This window comes from Phycodurus eques, chromosome 15 (assembly GCF_024500275.1).
Source record: "Phycodurus eques isolate BA_2022a chromosome 15, UOR_Pequ_1.1, whole genome shotgun sequence".
Taxonomy (NCBI): Eukaryota; Metazoa; Chordata; class Actinopteri; order Syngnathiformes; family Syngnathidae; genus Phycodurus; species Phycodurus eques.
Window position 1 is genome coordinate 8,562,080 of NC_084539.1, and position 19,300 is coordinate 8,581,379.

Sequence of the window (19,300 nt, forward strand, 5' to 3'; positions counted from 1 at the left end):
CTTTGTAGGTGGAATTCTTTCCCATTCTTGCTTGATGTACAGCTTCAGCTGTTCAACAGTCTGGGGTCTCTGTTGTCCTATTTTACGCTTCATAATGCGCCACACATTTTCAATGGGAGAGAGGTCTGGACTGCAGGCAGGCCAGTCTAGTACCCGCACTCTTTTACTACGAAGCCACACTGTTGTAACACGTGCAGAATGTGGTTTGGCATTGTCTTGCTGAAATAAGCAGGGGCGTCCATGAAAAATACATTACTTGGATGGCAGCATATGTTTCTCCAAAACCTGTATGTACCTTTCAGCATTAATGGTGCCTTCACAGATGTGTAAGTTACCCATGCCATTGGCACTAACACAGCCCCATACCATCACAGATGCTGGGTTTTGAACTTTGCGACCATAACAGTCTGGATGTTCTTTTCCTCTTTGGCCCAGAGGACACGATGTCCACAATTTCCAAAAAAACAATTTGAAATGTGGACTCGTCGTACCGCAGAACACTTTTACACTTAGCATCAGTCCATCTTAGATGAGCTCGGGCCCAGAGAAGCCGGCGGCGTTTCCGGGTGTTGTTGATAAATGGCTTTTGCTTTGCATAGTAGAGTTTCAAGTTGCACTTACGGCTGTAGCGCTGTACTGTATTTACTGACAGTGGTCTTCTGAAGTGTTCCTGAGCCCATGTGGTGATATCCTTTACACATTGGTGTCGGTTTTTGATGTAGTGCTGCCTGAGGGATCGAAGCTCACGGGCATTCAATGTTGGTTTTCGGCCTTGCCACTTACATGCAGTGATTTCTCCAGATTCTCTGAACCTTTTGATGATATTATGGACCGTAGATGATGAAATACCCAATTTCATTGCAATTGTACTTTGAGGAACATTGTCCTTAAACTGTTCGACTATTTTATCACGCACTTGTTCACATAGAGGTGGGGGGGCGGTTGTCACCAGATGCTCAGGAGAGGACGTTTTGGGATGCCAATTTAAGGAGCTCTTGAGGTATGTTCACGTACTAATAATGTCTCAAAAGCAGCCATTAACAAAACTTCACGAACCTAGCCAGCTAGTACTAGCACCAATGTACCGTATACCATGCCGCATTCTGTTGAGTCATGCTCTGAAGTTTCTGTGAACATTGGTTTGTGCGCATGAATAATGTTGACAACGGCAAACAAGGGAGATGTCAAGGTGCACTGTTGGTGGGATTTCTTTCATATTGAACTACAGCGCGGATTAGGTATGACGTACAATATTCAATATTGTTATAAACTCAGGAATGACCTGTTTGGTCAGATAAAGGCAGGTTCGTATTCACAAACACACCCCAAAAGAACCGTGCCAAGTTCGTTTGGACGTGGACCGAGACCGCTTGTGTGTATTCACACCTGCACAAAAGGTCCGGGCCAAAGGGGGAATCAAATTCTGGTTCGTTTAAAGGGGACCAAATGTGGCAGGTGTGAATACAGCCTTAGAGGATGAAGAATATATGCATGTGAGTATTATGTCTACATTTTTTGTTCCACCATTTGTGTTAAAATATCCGTTGGTTAAAGGGGTTGTAAAACCCCTTGTTCACTATTAGCTGACCTGTTGCTTAAGGCCTTTTCACACGCAGCATGCCTTCAATAAACCCATCATTGTGTATGTACTGCGAGGACGGAATCCTGCATCACAGCACGGTGGGCGTTGGAACTGACACGTCCTTGAATTGAAAGAAGTTCAATTCGAGAGCGATGTCGCGGTGACGTCAGAAAGAACAACCCATAGTAGAGGGGCTGAAGAGTGATTTCAGAGCCCTAACAGCAATAGACCTGGTTGGCTTTGGGTAAGCACTATCATTCTTGCACGGTGCCCTGTGGCGCACACCAAGAAGACAAAGTCCAGTGTGTCAAGGACTTTAGTGTGAAGTGAGTTAAATTGAGTTTACTGCCACCATACAGCACTCGTATCTCAAGGCACCGCTGTATGTCGTGGGGGGCTTCGGCCATGCATTTCTCAGTTTCATTCTACACTTCCATCACTAAATTCGCATCCATAAAAAAATTTACAATATAAATACATTTCCTAAATTTTTACACTATTTCAGCTTCTCTGTTGCTGACGTGTCATTGTTATTTCAGGTCTCCATGAAGAAGTTGATTACAGTGAGAAGCTCAAGTTCAGTGATGATGAGGACGAACACTCAGCCAGTGATAAAAACAAGATCTGGTGAGAACCTGCTCAGTCTTCCTTTTCCCCTCAGTTAACCTCATCTCGCTACTTATATAACTAATATAATTAACTCAGGATGAAAAATAGCTGCCTGTATTTCCACCATATTACAATTTTATGCTTACTGACAAGACTGGATTTTGGATTTTCTAGGCCTGAGTGGGAAAGGGAGAATCGACGCGACTGCCCGTCATCCCTCAGCTCGGGTGAGTGCCCTGAAGAGAGTTTTTCTTACCACCACCAGGAGCCTCCGAGGAAGACCAGCAGCAGATACCTCTCTGCAGACACCCAAGTAATTGCACACCATGCACCTGTTTTTCACACTTCAGGCCCTCTTGGGGTTACTTTTTTTAGATGAAGTTATTATATTCTTAGTTTTGTTGATCACTTTATTGCTAACCAGTACTCATATCTCTTTGGTGGACAATTAAGATTATGTAAACAAAGCAGTATTATTTCCTGTTTTGCTGTTCGTAATGGGGGGGACAAAGTTAACCCACCAAGTGTGTAAAGTCTCTTAATGCTGACTATAAAAGCCGACATTATTGTTTTCCTTTGTGTGTGTGTGTGTGTGTGTGTGTGTGTGTGTGTGCGCGCGCGCGTGTGTGTGGACACTCACTTCTCCCACCCTGTCGTCGTGTTTTATACGCTGAGGACGATGTCTTCAAACATGAATTATGTAATTGCGGAATGCCTTGTCACTGTGTGACAGTCACAGCAGTATCCCACTTTTGCTGTGGGGTATTGTTTAAAACGTGGCTAAATATATTATTTTCGGCTCTACTGAAATTTTCTGGAATTTATATGTGAAATGGGATTTGTAGAAGGCTTTGCTTATGAATACCCCTGTTCTGCCTTCAGTCAGTGAAAAACCACACCGAGCCAGCGATTGACCCGGAAGACCACCAGCGGCAGTCTCAGCCCCCAGCAAGGGCAAAGTTTGCGTCGCCCGAGCTTTCTGAGGCCGTCGAGAGGGCCCGCAGGCGTCGCGAGGAGGAAGAGCGGCGTGTACGTGAGGAACGACTGGCGGCCTGTGCAGAGAAACTCAAAAAGCTGGATGAGAAATTCGGGAAGACTGACAGGCAAGCCTTAAGGACAGAGGAGGGCCTCAAAGATGGAGAGTGCAAAGAAGCACCCTTGTCTCCCAACAGAGATCATATTAAAGTGCACCATGACAACTGCCAGTATAATGCAAAAGGTAGCAAAGTCAAGACAGGTCACAGACAGATATTTGATGTAAAATATGAAAACCATGTAATTATTGTTCTCCAGATGAGTGCTCCTCAGACAACTCCCCGAGCCCTAGTTTCCGTGAGGAGCTCAGTTTCCCTGCCTATCGCAGCAGCGAAGATGATGCCCAGGATCCCTCCTCCCCCTCTGGGGATTACGGCGGGCGCCATGCTTCAAAGCCTGTTCCACCCCGCTTTCAAAAACAACCCCAACAGCACCAGCAGCAGGTAAATTCGAGCTTGATGTCCCTCAAAGGGAACCCTGATTGTAATGACAAATACTTCTTAAAATTCAACCACTGACCTCTACTTTTGAAATACAGGGTTACATATTCATAAATTATTCTTTTAAGTTATAAAAATAGTTTTTCTTTGTGGCCACCTTTTTGCATGCCGCAACGCATTCTGGGATTGATGATATATAACGATTGCTCTTTGCAGCTGTACATTGCTGCCCTCTCTAATGGTTAAATGTTTAAACTTGTATTGTAAACCGCCATCCATTGCAATGACGTTTATAAAAAAAAAAAAAAAAAAAAAAAACATTGCTGCCTTCTGCCGAGCTAAAGGCTGCCGCACACCTAGCGACAGCGTGCAGCTCAATGCACAGACGCTTTCCCTCACATGGAAAATACATTTCCAGATGTGAATCGCGCTGCCGTGCTGACTCAGGTCATATGAATAGTATATAAATCATCAGATACTGTTTTACATCAACACTTAACTATATTCATAATCTATAATGTGACTGTGGATGAAAAAGCTTGTGTACCCAGTGCACGTTCAAATGAATCTTCTCCGCGAGACCAACAGTCTTGCTTTTATTCTCGCCCAAGTCCTCTTTAGAAACCCGCTTTTCTTAACTATTAATCTATTGTTTTATGGTTGAATAAATGTGATATAGTAATAAGGGTACAGTGTTCACCACTGTATCCACTCAAGAGCTGTGCATGTCCGATTTGCGATGTAGCTGTACAATGAATGGCAAGCTGATGTACACTCGCCAATCACAGACCACAACTGCTCGGTTAAACGTGACATCGTCTTTGATGGAGATAGTAATGGTATCTCAGAGGATGTTTATTTTATGATGACTCCAGTGAACATCCAGTGAACACAGTCAATAGCAAAATTGAAAGGAGCTCTTTATAATACAGCATGCTCTCTTTCTCAGTCTGCTTTACCAATCAGCAGCCAAGACACTAGCCCAAAATGACCAACTCGAGCTTCTAAAGTATCTAAAGTACTGGACACCGAGCAGGGTCTCCTTTTGGCCTATATAGATTATTCCGGAACTAATTGACTAACGGTCCAAGCAATCACTGGTCCTCCAAAAGTTCTAATTCTGGTGTAATGTTGCCAATGTGGGCATATGTGACTGTGTACATGTTTCAATGTTGCTGTTGTGGTTCGCAACAGAGTCAACATTACGTACCCAGCGACTAATCATAGCACAGCATTACTTAGAAGGATGGCCGTTGAAGAAATATAATAGCCGTGACTTAATGAAATACCTTTTTTTTGTTTGTTTGTTTTTGTTTTTTTTAAAATAAAAATGTACTGGCGTATTTCACTTGAAAATGTAAAGTTAGGTGATTTTTTTTTTGTTTGTTTTTTTTTTTTTTTTTTTTTTTCCCCCACATAGATCATTTGTTGTCGATTTTGCAGGAGCAGGTCTACAAGATGCAGCATTGGCAACAGCCTGGCCATCAAGCCTCATCTGGCTTGAACCACACACAACGAGGCTACTATCCACCGCATGTCCTAGGCTTTGATCCCCGTTGGATGATGATGCCGCCTTTCATGGACCCACGCGTCAGCCAAGGACGATCTCCCGTCGACTACTATCCTGGTCCTGTCCACTCTTCTGGTGGGTACTGACTCTTGAAAATTATCTCATGCCATGTTTTCTCTCTCGTGTTTCTCAAACAAGATTTTTTTTCCGCAGGAATGATGAAACCCCTGATGCACCAAGACCGCCTGAACAGTCCCAGTTCTGATGAAGGTCACCCCAACCTGCACCAGGAGCGAAGGCCCCCTTCCACTGAGCCATATCCTGTCTGGAGCCAAGATGGCTACCCAATGCGCAGCTTCACTCCACCCTACCAGAGGCAGCATGAAAACCAGGACAACAGTCAGCTGGATGACAGGTCTGTTTCTATTAATGGTTTCCATGGATTTTTCAGTTATGTAGATATAATACATAAAAGGTCTATCACTTATCTGCCGTTGGCAAAATATCACAAGGATATTCTTTCTTTCTCTATTTCTCTTCTGTCCCCAGAAGTGGTTTGGCCTCCTCCCAACAGGGCACCTATGAGGAGAGAGCCTGCGACGGTGGGACCCACGCTCAAGAGGACCACCTCCACCATCACTCCTTTCAGAGTCGAGCCTTGGATCGAGACCACCATAACCAGGGGCTGCTGACTGGCGCTCAAATTCACACCCAGCATCATGCTGATAAAGAATACCCAAAACAAGACTCCAGAGACCGCCATCTGAAGGATAGTCCTGACTCTAACAATGAGAGCTTTGATGCTTCGAAAGACAACTGGAAACGAGATGGAGGAATCAATCCTCAAAGCCAGTGGTCCGATTCCAATACAGTACTCAGCCAGCCATCAGAGACCATGGGGCGCACTTTGACACGCAGAACTGGACCAATTAAGAAACCAGTTCTCAAGGCTCTGAAAGTGGAAGACAAAGAGAATGAGAAGCCTAAACCCGAGCCCGAAGAGAAGCCAGTCCCCTACCGTCTGGAGAAGGAAGTCCTGACCAATGTCTATGACTTAAAAAAGGATAACCAGCCTGTCAGCAATAGACACTCTGGGTCACCTGTTGTGGAGAAACAGCCTGAAGAGAGGCAGCGTCAGTCCCCAGCTCCCAGTAAAGTGGAGCGGCCTCCAGTAATAAACCAAAGTGAGGAATCCCCGAGAGAAAGCGTCTGGGACACCAACAAATTTCAGCCACAAAGAGATGTTCAGGAAAACACAGAGCCTCAGGCACCACGCCGCAACAACTGGATCTTCATCGATGAAGAACAGGCCTTTGGTGGGGTAAGGGGATCTGGAAGAGGCCGCAGTCGAGGTTTTCGAGATTACAATTCTCGGGGGGGAGGCCGTGGCGTCCGAGGCGCCTACAACAACAGTGCCGGTCAGGCTCAGCGTACAGGCAGAGGCCGAGCCCTCCCGAGAGAGTTGAAGGTGGAGGAGTTCCAGAGAGGCAAGCCACGGAGACGCAATGTCAGTGAGACCCTAAGTGAAACCTCAGAGTATGAGGAGCTACCTAAGAGACGGCGACAGAAAGGCTCTGAAAACGGAGAAGGCTACCCCGAATCTGTAGAGGCTCGCAAAGCCGATCAGGAGTCTTGGAGATCCAACAAGGTGTACACGGAAGACCAGGCTGCTGCTGATTTCAGAGAAAAGGCCAAGGTGAGCAGAGGCTTTGTAGGTCGCATGCTGCCTCCCAGACTGATCACTGGAAACTATACTAGAAGTTACGGAGGCTCTAGAGAGATGTCCACATGGAGGGGTCGTGGTCCTCAGTTTGGTAGCAGTGGTGGTTCCATGCAAGAAAATGGTTATGCTCCTGGAGCTGACATGGCTTTCTCACGTAAACCCCCCGCTGAGCGTGAGTCTCTTAAGTACCATACGAAATTTACTGGCTCTTTTGTGGAAAATGGCTCAGAGGAACGTGAGGGGGAATACTACTTTGACCCTGACAACCCCGACAGGCAGGCGCTGAGGAGACGGCGCCCCCCGCGTCAAGACAAACCCCCGCGCTTCCGCCGCCTGCAGCAAGAACGCGAGCCCGGTTCCAACCAGTGGACAAGCGACGAATACATAAATGGTGACTTGGCAAACCCCTGGCCTGGTCGCCCCAAAGGCAGTGGGGAAGACAACTGGCCCAGCGGCCCCTACACTGGAGGACGCAGCGGCCAGCACCCGCAGACAGAGGAATGGGAGACTGCATCGGACAACAGTGACTTCAGCGACTGGAGAGAGAAGCGCGGAGGGAGCGGTGGCGCACCTACGCAGGGACATGCCGACGTTCTCTCGGACTCGTGCCATGGTGAAGTGGGCTCCATTGAGAAGAGGGAGCTTTCCAAGCGAAGCTTCTCGAGCCAGAGGCCACTGATTGAACGCCAGAACAGGAAAGGAGAGTCTTCACTGCTGGAGACAAGTAAGATGACACGGGCACCCGACAACCCACAATCTGCTCCCTCAAACAGGAATGACACCTGGCAGAATGGAGGGACCTCTTGTAAGAGGTGAGAAACCAGACACTGATATCTTCCGGTTCTTGGCACCCTCAAACATTTTCTTCCCAGACTTTACCCAAGTTTGTGGTTCCCCCCCACCCACTTTGTTCCCCAGTAGGAGCCCAGAGGAGTCGGGCCCCATCTACATTATTGATCAGCCGGAGGAGCGGGAGCGGAATGAGTCCACAGGAAAAAAATTTGACAAGCCAGGACCCATTAAACCGGACATAGTGGAGCCACTTCCCCAGTATGAGCTCCGTGCCTACCCAAGTGAGTGTTGAACCCTAAAATGGCTGAAATTACAATGCCTACCATGTTGAAGGGGATTTGAAGTTAAAACAACATGTCATGGTATTTTAGTTGAGGAAGACGCTGGTGGACCTGTTTCGAATCCAGACGCTTACCAGGACACATTGTCCAAAAAACAAAGACGTCCACAGGAAGACGATAGGAGGAGGAAGGATCAAGGAGTTGCTGTAAGTTGAAGCCATCTTTTTACAAAAAGAACACTAAGTTGGTTTTGAAGCTTTTCTTGTTTAATTCCTGTGTTAGGTGCCAGTGAAGAACAGGTCAGTTGCATCCAAGATACCGCCACGCTTTGCCAAGAAGCAGGGAGGCATGAGCATTGAACAACCAGAGGATACTCTTTCCTCAAGTAATTTGGGAACAGAAATTTGGGAGACCAACAGCTCTGGTAAATTAGTTTGACACCCCACCAATCTGGAATAACACTTAGTATTATTAACCATAGGTAATCTAATAGGGCCGTTTATTTCCCAGCTCTTTCAGTGCAGTCCTCAGGGGGAGACTCGTGGACTAAACAGGTGTCTTATACTGGCAGCGAGCCCAACTCTGAGGTAGCGAAAGATGCCCACGTATTAAAATATCTCCAATTACTCAGAAATGCTAAGCCTCTTTTCTTGTGCAAGGACTCAGACGCAGGTCCAGAGCAGAGCAAAGAGCAGCACAAACCAGGACCCATTGGAAATGAGCGTTCCCTAAAGCACCGTAAGGGCTCCGAGGCGGTGGATCGCCTGGAAGGTGGCCCCATCACGCCTGTCAATGGCGTGGATCTCCACGTGGACACCGTGCTCCCCGTGCCCCCCATTGAGTTTGGCGTCAGCGCAAAGGATTCCGACTTTAGCCTGCCCCCAGGTTCCACCCCAGTGCCTGTGTGCAACCCTGTCAACAAGCTACAGGACCCCCTCACCGCCAATGTGAGTGACGAACTTGAATTAATTGTTCATCATAGTATGGCTCACTAGTGACTTTCCAGCTCATTGTCAACGTACTCTTCTTTCAGACTATCCCCATGCTCCGCTCCAATCACCTGCAGCCCAGCATTAACCTCAACCCCCTCTCCTTTCCGAGTACTGACCTCACCCTCAAGGTATGACAATTCATAATCTATACATACTCATTTTTGCTCAATGTAGTCACTGCGTGACATAATGGCCTATCTGATGATCTGTAAGTGGCAAACCTTATGAGTCAAGTAGGTGTAAAGCATGGCAAATGTGGCCAGAGAGGAGTAAGAATAAACAAAAAAAATTATCATCATGTACCCAAACATGAGTGTTTAGGTGAAGGGAGATCAAGGAAATACTATTCTGTCTCGAGGTTTCTTAATTTTAGTTTGAACAAATTGAACAGTTACAAATTTGGAGTAGTACAAATAATATTTCTTATTCCGAGTGAGCTCGTCTAAGATTATAAATGCACAGCCATGAACCCAATGTATTACTTATTACTTATTGGATGTATTAGTCACAAAAAGCTGTAATGCTCGCTACTTAAGTGAAGATGCCCAGGGGCTCTTAATGCTTTCAAATAATAACAATCCCTTATCTTTTATGAACAATGTGAATTCAAGAAATAAAAACTCTTGGTGATATTAAAAAGGCAACCAATTAGTCGTACGTTGTTAAATGAAAGCTCTTATTTTCTCTTTTGCATTCAAAATTGCTCTTGAACAAACCAAGCAAAAATATAGTTTATCCAAATAATCCGTTGTTTGATAGAATTTTCAGTCGGTTACTCGTGCACTAAAATATTAGTTAACTGCAACCCTACATTCAACTCCGCCATTATATTGCCATATTTTTATTGTTTCCTAAAATCCTTGCTTTGGGTCCCTTTGGGTTTAAACTGCAAATAATTGCTCCTCAAAATTAGAATGTTGCTACTCAAATGAAGCAATGATTAGCAAACCTGCTCCTCATATAAATAAATAAATATTTTGCGCATGTGTCTGTGTTGCTGAAGTGGTTCAGCAAATCATTATCCACTAAAAGTACGAGTCCTGTCTTGGTGCTAGGCAATCAAAAGAAGAGTAGGGTGGGTTTTCATTCCATAAATACAATGGACACGAGACTTTTTTTGGACGAGATACATTTTCATTGTTGTGGTAACACCCGGCGCGCCGCTCATGACGCAGCGAGCCGCTGGTGGAACGGCTTTGGCTCCGTAGATGCAAACAACTGGGACATTTTAGGCAAAGTTAACTAATTATTACGTTCACTAGCCTGTGAGTTAACTAGCTAGTGTGCTACGGAGCTAAACGGCTCACTCTGGTTTGCTCGATGCTTGTGAAATCGTTTAAAACAGAGGAAATCCCACTGGGAGCATTTATTAAAATTGCATATGTGAAAAGCCATTATGAAACAAAACAAAGGTTTTGAACAAACATAATCTCTAAAATGGTTTAGTTAAAATGTACTTTTGCTCACTTGAAAAGTGTGATGCTAAAAAAAAAGTAGAAGCACCCTTTTGAGGTAATACAGCCGTGAGTCTTTTTGGGAATGATGCAAGTTTTTCACACCTGGATTTGGAGATCCTCTGGCATTCCTCCTTGCAGATCCTCTCCAGTTCTGTCAGGTTGGATGTTGAAGGTTGGTGGACAGCCATTTTCAGGTCTCTCCAGAGATGCTCAATTGGGTTTAAGTCAGGGCTCTGGCTGGGCCATTCAAAAGCAGTCACGGTGTTCTTCTGAAGCCACTCCTTCGTTATTTTAGCTGTGTGCTTAGGGTCATTGTCTTTTTTTAAGGCGAACCTTCGGCCCAGTCTGAGGTTCTGAGCACTCTGGAGAAGGTTTTTGTCCAGGATATCCCTGTACTTGGCCGCATTCATCTTTTCTTCGATTGCAACCAATCTCCCTGTCCCTGTAGCTGAAAAACACACCCAGAGCATGATGCTGCCACCACCATGCTTCACTGTTGGGACTGTATTGGACATGGGATGAGCAGTGCCTGGGTTTCTCCACACATACTGCTTAGAATTAAGGCAAACAATTCTCTGGTCTCATAAGACCAGAGAATCTTATTTCTCACCATCTTGGAGTCCTTAGGTTTTTTTTCCCCGCAAACTCCATGCGGGCTTTCACTGAGGAGAGGCTTCCGTCGGGCCACTCTGCCATAAAGCCCCGACTGGTGGAGGGCTGCAGTGATTGTTGACTTTCTAGAACTTTTGTCCATCTCCCGACTTCATCTCTGGAGCTCAGCCACAGCCTCTGTGGGTTCTTCTTTACCTCTCTCAACAAGGCTCTTCTCCCCCAATTGCTCAGTTTGGCTGGACGGCCAGCTCTAGGAAGGTTCCTGATCGTCCCAAACGTCTTCCATTTCAGGATTATGGAGGCCACTGTGCTCTTAGGAACCTTAAGTGCAGCAGAAATGTTTTGGGAACCTTGGCCAGATCTGTGCCTTTCCACAATTCTATCTCTGAGCTCTTCAGGCAGTTCCTTTGACCTCATGATTGTCATTTGCTCTGACGTGCACTGTGAGCTGTAAGGTCTTATATAGACAGGTGTGTGGCTTTCCTAATCAAGTCCAATCAGGATAATCAAACACAGCTGGACTCCAACAAAGGTGTAGAACCATTTTAAGAATGATCAGAAGAAATGGACAGCACCCGAGTTAAATGAGTGTCACAGCAAAGGGTCTGAATACTTATGGCTGTGTGATATTTCAGTTTTCCCTTTTTACTAAATCAGAAAAAAATTCAACAATTAAGTTTTTGTTCTGTCAATATGGGGTGCTGTGTGTAGATTAATAAGGAAATAAATGAACTTCAATTATTTCAGCAAATGGCTGCAATATAACAAAGAGTGAAAAATTTAAAGGAGCCTATTCATTTGTGTCCACTGTCGTAGACATTTAGTTTTGATCTATAACTTTTGACTCATTTGAATTAACCTATTAAGTTCTGGTGTGCGCAGTAGAGGACATGCTGGCCTTTCCAAATATATCTCATATTTGAGTGGGTTCTAAGTAACTGCTTTCTTCCTGAGACAAAATTGAGAATGTAGAAAAACACAAATGCCAGGAAAAGAGAAAAGATATGTTTTTTCACCAGAGGCAATCATATATTTTTGTTTATGAACATGATGAGTCATAATTTGGAGTCAGAGTTCAGTTGAACTTTTTGTTAGGAAAAATAATAGCCCTTTTATAAATGTCAACTGTAATGGACATGAGGATGATTTGATAGTGTTAGCTAATAACTAAATGGCTTTCAATTTCTTTGTTTACATTCCATTTTCTGCCCCAAAACACATTTCTTTGTGGGGTAATAAACATGCTGAATGTAGTCTCTGAATAAAATAATGATAGATGGATAGATAGATAGATAAGGTTATAATTATTTATTTCAACCTCTTTAATTGTGACACTATTGTAGGAGGCAGAAGCGAGGCAAATTTTGTACCAAATAATTGAAGAAAATTCAGTTCTGGAATTGTCAGATGAAGAAAATGCAAACGATGAACTTGCCTATGCTGGAGAGGGGAGAGAAAGCTCAGAAGAAGAGGCAGGAGACTCATCAGATGATTTGACAGACACATGAACAGGAAAACCGTCGTCCTCTGTGGGTCAAGACCAGCACGTATAATAACTCGATAGATGGATATTTAAGATAAGTAATAGTAAGTAATGTAATAATAAGCCAAAAAATGACAAGGAACAGGTTCTTCAAGTTGAGAAGCTCACTGAAGATTGTCAATGATCTGGATGTAACAGAGGAAACAAAGAAGAAATACATTCTTTGGAGAGTCAGGCCTCTTCTGGACAGAGTAAGGCAAGGCTGCCTTAGCCTCCTGAAACCAGGAAAAGTCTGCATCGATGAGCAAATAATCCCTTTTACAGGCCGCTGTCCCATCAGGAAATTTTTGTTCCATGTGAGCCATACCCTACAGGCATAAAGGTATTTGTCCTTGCTTCTCCAGATGTTGGACTTTGAAGTACCGTCTATCAAAGGAAGAATACATTTGCTGGTCAGAGGTTGGGAATTGGGGCAGCGGCAGTCCTACGCATGGTTGAAACTGTTCCAACAGGAAGTCCGCTGTACTTCGACCGCTACTTCACGTCAATTAACCTCATGGATGAATTGCTGGCCAAGGGCCTTCCAGCAACTGGGTTGCCAGATGACAAAAAAATTGAAAAGAGAAGGGAGGGGAGCATCAGTGATTATAGTCAGGAGAAGTCCAGAATTAGCAATCACAAAATGATTTGACAACAAGCCAGTTTTAATGGCTTCTACTGCACATGGGAAAAATCCTGAAGATGACTGCATCAGTTGGTCGAATAAAGACAAAGTCCAGATCCAGGTCCAAGTGAGAAGACCCGCAGTCATTAGGGAGTACAATGACAACATGGGTGGTGTGGACCTCTGTGACTGAATGCTGAGCTTTTATCGCATGGCAAGCAGAATCAAGAACTGGACCATGCGTGTGATTACTCATTTCTTTGATGTTGTCACCACAAATTCCTGGATCCAATACAAGTCTGACAGCAAAGTGCTTAACCGATCAGCAAAAAACTGAACAGTTCCTGGACTTTAAACTGCATCAGCCAAATGACCTGCTGAACTACCTAGATCCTGATGACACTGACAAGAGGGAAGAGGAGAGTGAGGTAAGTGAAGAAGAGTAAGAGCCACCCATCAAAAAGAGAATTCCAGAAGCATCGTTAAGAAAATATGGGGCCTGTCACATGCCAGAAATGGCAGACTGCAACCATGCAGAGAGGTGCCGAAACCAAGGTTGCAAGGGGAAAACATACATGCGATGCAGCAGTTGCAAGATGTTCCTCTGCCTTACAAAGAAGAGAAACTGCTTCCTGGAGTACCATAGCTAAGAACTGATTAATGAAGAAAAGAGGAAGCTGAGGAGAAGCTAACATATTGAAACCTGTGCTACCTAGGCCTCCTGACTTGAGAGGACAAACATGTTAAAGATCAAGTCTGTACGATATAATAGCCTTTTTGTTTAGCAGTTTAAGAGAAACACAGGCCAAATGTTCTGTTTTATGGAAAAAAAGATTATTTTTGTTTTCATGTCAGCCTGTTATAATTTTGTTATAATACAATCGTTCTGCTGTCAACTACAGTGGACATGCTGTAAAATCAAAATTAAAAATATTTTTTAAAAACACGAAATTGTGAGTTATTTTAGGTCCAAAGAGGCAGGAAATCACAGAAATAAATTGAATGACTTTTTTTCCTTGGTTCTCAGGAGGATATATGTGTATATACAGTGGGGCAAAAAAGTATTTAGTCAGCCACCAATTGTGCAAGTTCTGCAACTTAAAAAAGATGAGAGAGGCCTCTAATTTTCATCATGGGTATACCTCACCTTTAAGAGACAAAATGAGGGGGGGGGGGGGGAAATCCAGAAAATCACATTGTCTGATTTTTAAAGAATTTGTTAGCAAATTATGGTGGAAAATAAGTATTTGGTCAATAACAAAAGTTCATCTCAGTACTTTGTGATATACCCTTTGTTGGCAATAACAGAGGTCAAACGTTTTCTGTAAGTCTTCACAAGGTTTTCACACACTTTTGCTGGTATTTTGGCCCATTCCTCCATGCAGAAGATCTCCTCTAGAGCAGTGATGTTTTGGGGCTGTCGCTGGGCAACACAGATTTTCAACTCCCTCCCAAGATTTTCTATGGGGTTGAGATGTGAAGACTGGCCAGGCCACTCCAGGACCTTGAAATGCTTCTTACGAACCCACTCCTTCATTGTGGGTGGGCGGGGTGGTTGGGGTCATTGTCATGCTGAAAGACCCAGCCACGTTTCATCTTCAATAAGGAGGTTTTCACACAAAATATCACAATACATGGCACAATTCATTCTTTCCCATCAGTCATCCTGGTCCCTTTGCAGAAAAACAGCCCCAAAGCATGATGTTTCCACCCCCATGCTTCACAGTAAGTATGGTGTTCTTTGGATGCAACTCAGCATTCGCCTACAAACTCAACAAGTTGAGTTTTTACCAAAAAGTACTATTTTGGTTTCATCTGACCATATGACATTCTTTCAATCCTTTTCTGGATCATGCAAATGCTCTCGAGCAAACTTCAGACGGGCCTGGACATGTACTGGCTTAAGCAGGGGGACATGTCTGGCACTGCAGGATTGGAGTCCCTGGCAGTGTAGTGTGTTACTGATGGTAGCCTTTGTTACTTTGGTCCCAGCTCTCTGCAGGTCATTCACTAGGTCCCCCCGTGTGGTTCTGGAATTTTTGCTCACCGTTCTTATCATTTTGACCCCACGGGGTGAGATATTGCGTGGAGCCCCACATCAAGGGAGATTAGCAGTGGTCTTGTATGTCTTCCATTTTCAAACAGTTGATTTCTTCACACCAAGCGGCTTACTTACCTATTGCAGATTCAGTCTTCCCAGCCTGGTGCAGGTCTACAATTTTGTTTCTGGTGTCCTTTGACAGCTCTTTGGTCTTGGCCACAGTGGAGGACAGAGGAGCCTCCTAAAGAAGTTGTTACAGCCCTATGAGAGCCAGAAATCTTGCTTGTTTGTAGGTGACCAAATACTTATTTTCCACCATAATTTGCTGATAAATTCTTTAAAAATCAGACAGTGGTTTTCTAGTATATATATTTTTTATTCTCATTTTTGTCTCTTATAGGTGAGGTATACCTATGATGAAAATTATAGGCCTCTCTTAAGTGGGAGAACTTGCACAATTGGTGGCTGACTAAATACTTTTTTGCCCCACTGTGTGTGTGTGTAGAGAGAGAGAGAGAGAGAGAGAGAGAGAGAGAGAGAGAGAGAGCGCTGAGGTCTACTATATTAAATTAGTTCCCAGGTTAATTTAAAGGTGTTGACTGGGGTGCCACTACTGAGGCCACAGTGCTGGCCTCTGCTGTCCCATTCTATTAAGAACCTGCAATGCTTTTCGGTTTTCAGATGGAGTCTGCTCGTAAGGCATGGGAAAACTCCCAGTCGCTTCCTGAGCAGGGCTCTCCCAGTGGAGGGACCTCGGGAGTGCCGCCTCCGTGCAGTGTGGGCTCCTCAAGCGGCGTCAGCTACAGCACTTTTGGAGGGGTCTCCATGCCTCCCATGCCTGTGGCCTCCGTAGCACCTTCCATGTCCATGCAAGGTACAGCAAGGGGACATATTCCTATATTTTAATGCTGCAAAGTGTCTTGAAAAATAATAACCTCATTTCACCTTTCTTTAGGTAATCATATTCCCCCATTGTATTTGGATGGTCACGTCTTTCCTAGCCAGCCTCGCTTGGTTCCACCCACGATGACTCAGCAGCAGACCTACCAACAAGTATGGAGACACACATGATCACCGACTTGTGTATTGTCTCTGAAAGGTCCTAATGTTTGATGTGTGCATCCGTTCAGGCAGCAGCCCAGCAGATTCCCATCTCATTGCATACGTCTCTTCAGGCTCAGTTGGGTCTTCGAGGAGGTCTGCCTGTGTCTCAGTCCCAGGAGATGTTCAACTCTATTCCCCCCTATAGGTATCAAGTGGTGCTTTATCTAGTTTGTCTGTGCGTGTCTTTGTCCGTTGGCGTGTGTGTGCCTGTCTGTATGTGTGTCATCTTGCTCATAATGTCACCCTGCTTTGTTTAGGTCACAGGTTTACATGCACCCCAACCTGTCGCAACCCAGCCCCATGGTGCTGTCTGGCGGAGCTCCGCTGAAGGGGCCCTACTCGCCATTCCCCGGCATGCAGCCCTCAGACATGGTCAAGTCCTCGTCAGGCTCACACTATCAGCCCATGAACGGCAGCCAGCAGCTAGTCTACGACAGCCAGCTGAACCAGGGGCCCAGCATCGGATCATCACAGCTGATGGACTCTCAACTCATCCAGGTCTGTTTTTTTTTTTTAATGGCAGGAATGTTTAAACTTTTAGTAACAATTAATTCAACATTCCTTTAAAGGTTTCTTTTTCTTCTCCTCACTAGGTGACCATGCCCTTGCCTGCCTCTCAGCTGCGCTATGGCTCCGCCCAGCAACACCTCATCCTCCCTCAGTCCATTCAGCTGCAGCAAAGCCAGAATCTGTCAGTGGGAGGGCCGCGACGGATGATGCCTCCTGGCTCGCAACCCGTTATGCCTGGTAGCAGAGAGGTGTGTCTGCCTGCGTCACTCAAATATAACACCCAAAAAAATATCTAAAAATCAGGTGCATCTGTCTTTACCTCTTTCAAAAAACTGAATTTGGTCACATAATACGCTCAAAAGGGTAAGCCCGCAAGCTAACAAAAATGACTAAATCAACAAACTTGTTTTGAGAGCTTCTTCAAAAAGGGACACAAGGCCAAATCATGAGCAATATAAGACAATATTGGTGGTCCTACGAGTTTATATTGCTGGTTGACCAACAGGGTTGCCAATGAAGCAGTGAAGCCCTTAAAACTGCTCCCGCACATAAAGCCCAAGCAAGAAAAACAAGCCTTAGGAGTATTTTTCTTATTTAAAATTTTATTTTTTTTTAAAGAAAATAAAGATTACGATGCGACTAGTTTCGCTGAAGAGAAAAAGTGCAGGGCTCCCACTAATTACAATGAATACGTTGAGCATAATGGTGAGTTGTACAGGTTGATTGAAAAGTAACTCCCTATTTTAAAATACTTGTAATTTATTAATATGTTGTAATATTTTTCTAAATTTGTTTTTGTTGTAATATTTTATTTTTCTAAATTTTGTCTATTCTACCAAACCAACGACTTTGGAAGAACTTGAAGGGCGAATACGAGAAGTTATGTCTTCCATCCCACAAGAGTACCTTGTAATATCAGTTAATGCAGTTCCCAGGCGGCTTGAGAAACTGGTGGCTAATGCTGGCGCCCATATCGAAATAAAACTCCATGCAATACACTTTCTTCTCATGTTCATTTCTTGTAAGAATTATAGTTCAGAAATAAATTACAAGTACTTAAAATTAGGGAGTTACTTTTCAATCACCCGGTATATTTAATTTGTTTTTATGTGTCTATGCCTGTCTGCCAACTTCTTTCTTTACCTGAAACTGGTCTGTGGTGCATATAGAGGTTGGGGACTGCTATTTTAGATGCTCACTGATGATGGCTGTTTGAAGTCCAAAATTTGTTTGACTTCTGAGGCATTTTTTCCAGAAAACCCCTAATTGTACAAGTTTGGGGGCATTGGAGTTGGGAGGTTCTGCTGCAGTAAATCTCTATTTCTTCTTGCATTTGTCCTGTTTATGCGGTCAATCCTTAGGGCTCCCAGTTGGAAATGAAGGGTTTTCAGTTCTCTGACAAGCCCAGTCACTCACCAGGGATGCCTGGGGGTTCTTACAGGTGAGTGCAGGTGAACTGTGTCAGTAATGATGATTAAAAATAATGTGTATGATCTAACATTTTTCACTCCCCCTCTTCAGGCCTGGATCTGCTAGCCCAAGTGGAAAGCCCTCTGGCCCCGGAGGCCCGGTTGGACCATTGCCCACCCATCATTATACACAACAGGTCCAACTTTTAATTTAGAATTCAATATTGAAAACTTATTAGAATTAATAATAATAGGTTGTAACTATTTGGACATCATGATGGATGATTAACTCTTTTTATTCCTTCCTGTTTCCCCACCCCTGACCCTTTCAAAAACCACCCTCCAATGACCATCAGGTCTCACCAGCTCAGGGCGGCTTGGTGATGCACATGCGTCCCACCACCAGTGGCCCCTTCCCCAGCCCCATCCAGAGACCAGTCATGCAAGTCAACAAACCCGTCATTATCCGCTCCCCCCTTTACCCCAATCCCGGCCGAGACCTCTCCCACTCTACCCCTCCCTCGGCCCCCGATCTCTCCATCAAGGGGCCCGAGGATGGCATGAAGGTGAGCCACCCACTGTAAATATAGGTAATTTCATTTCATCTTTTATATCTCTATGCATTTATTGTGTATGCCATTGTTGTCTGTAAGCTGCTGTCAATGTATAGTAATATTGATAGTAAATTGATTCAACATGTTTGTAGTATGCATTTGAGAATGCTAGAACTTCAAAAAACGTATGAATACTCTTCAGGTAGGGTTTGAAGTATGCACTTTCCCCCCACTATGTATGGGGGATGAGGACCTAGCCCTGTACAGCAGTAATTCCCAACCTTTATTGAGCCAAGGCGCATATTTTACCTTCCAAAAATCTCACGGCACACCACCAAACAAAAATGTAACAAAATGTGGGTACACAAGTCAATTATATACTTTCTGCCATCTAATATGTCACTATACGTCGCTGCCGTAGATGAACAAAAATACAGTATTTGTTGTAAATATGACTGAATCACCTTTTCTTTTAACTACATTCCATAAACGTTTGGGAACT

General features: G+C 44.4%; 1 protein-coding gene across 9 annotated transcripts in view; it reads left to right on the plus strand.

The window, feature by feature from the left end:
• prrc2b (proline-rich coiled-coil 2B) overlaps window positions 1-19,300 on the plus strand; it is a 47,778-nt gene that overhangs the window by 20,856 nt on the left and 7,622 nt on the right. For 7 of the 9 annotated variants that reach the window (XM_061699234.1, XM_061699232.1, XM_061699235.1 and 4 more), the window contains 21 exons: window positions 2,122-2,209; window positions 2,366-2,504; window positions 3,074-3,410; window positions 3,485-3,669; window positions 5,110-5,311; window positions 5,390-5,591; window positions 5,726-7,711; window positions 7,818-7,972; window positions 8,063-8,178; window positions 8,255-8,396; window positions 8,483-8,559; window positions 8,632-8,919; window positions 9,006-9,092; window positions 15,903-16,095; window positions 16,177-16,274; window positions 16,352-16,470; window positions 16,583-16,823; window positions 16,919-17,083; window positions 18,197-18,276; window positions 18,357-18,441; window positions 18,601-18,810. In XM_061699234.1, the coding sequence (XP_061555218.1) occupies window positions 2,122-2,209; window positions 2,366-2,504; window positions 3,074-3,410; window positions 3,485-3,669; window positions 5,110-5,311; window positions 5,390-5,591; window positions 5,726-7,711; window positions 7,818-7,972; window positions 8,063-8,178; window positions 8,255-8,396; window positions 8,483-8,559; window positions 8,632-8,919; window positions 9,006-9,092; window positions 15,903-16,095; window positions 16,177-16,274; window positions 16,352-16,470; window positions 16,583-16,823; window positions 16,919-17,083; window positions 18,197-18,276; window positions 18,357-18,441; window positions 18,601-18,810 (5,195 nt within the window). Of the gene's footprint in view, window positions 1-2,121; window positions 2,210-2,365; window positions 2,505-3,073; window positions 3,411-3,484; window positions 3,670-5,109; window positions 5,312-5,389; window positions 5,592-5,725; window positions 7,712-7,817; window positions 7,973-8,062; window positions 8,179-8,254; window positions 8,397-8,482; window positions 8,560-8,631; window positions 8,920-9,005; window positions 9,093-15,902; window positions 16,096-16,176; window positions 16,275-16,351; window positions 16,471-16,582; window positions 16,824-16,918; window positions 17,084-18,196; window positions 18,277-18,356; window positions 18,442-18,600; window positions 18,835-19,300 lie in introns of all 9 variants that reach the window. The other 2 variants (XM_061699236.1, XM_061699239.1) reach the window with 2 other exon arrangements.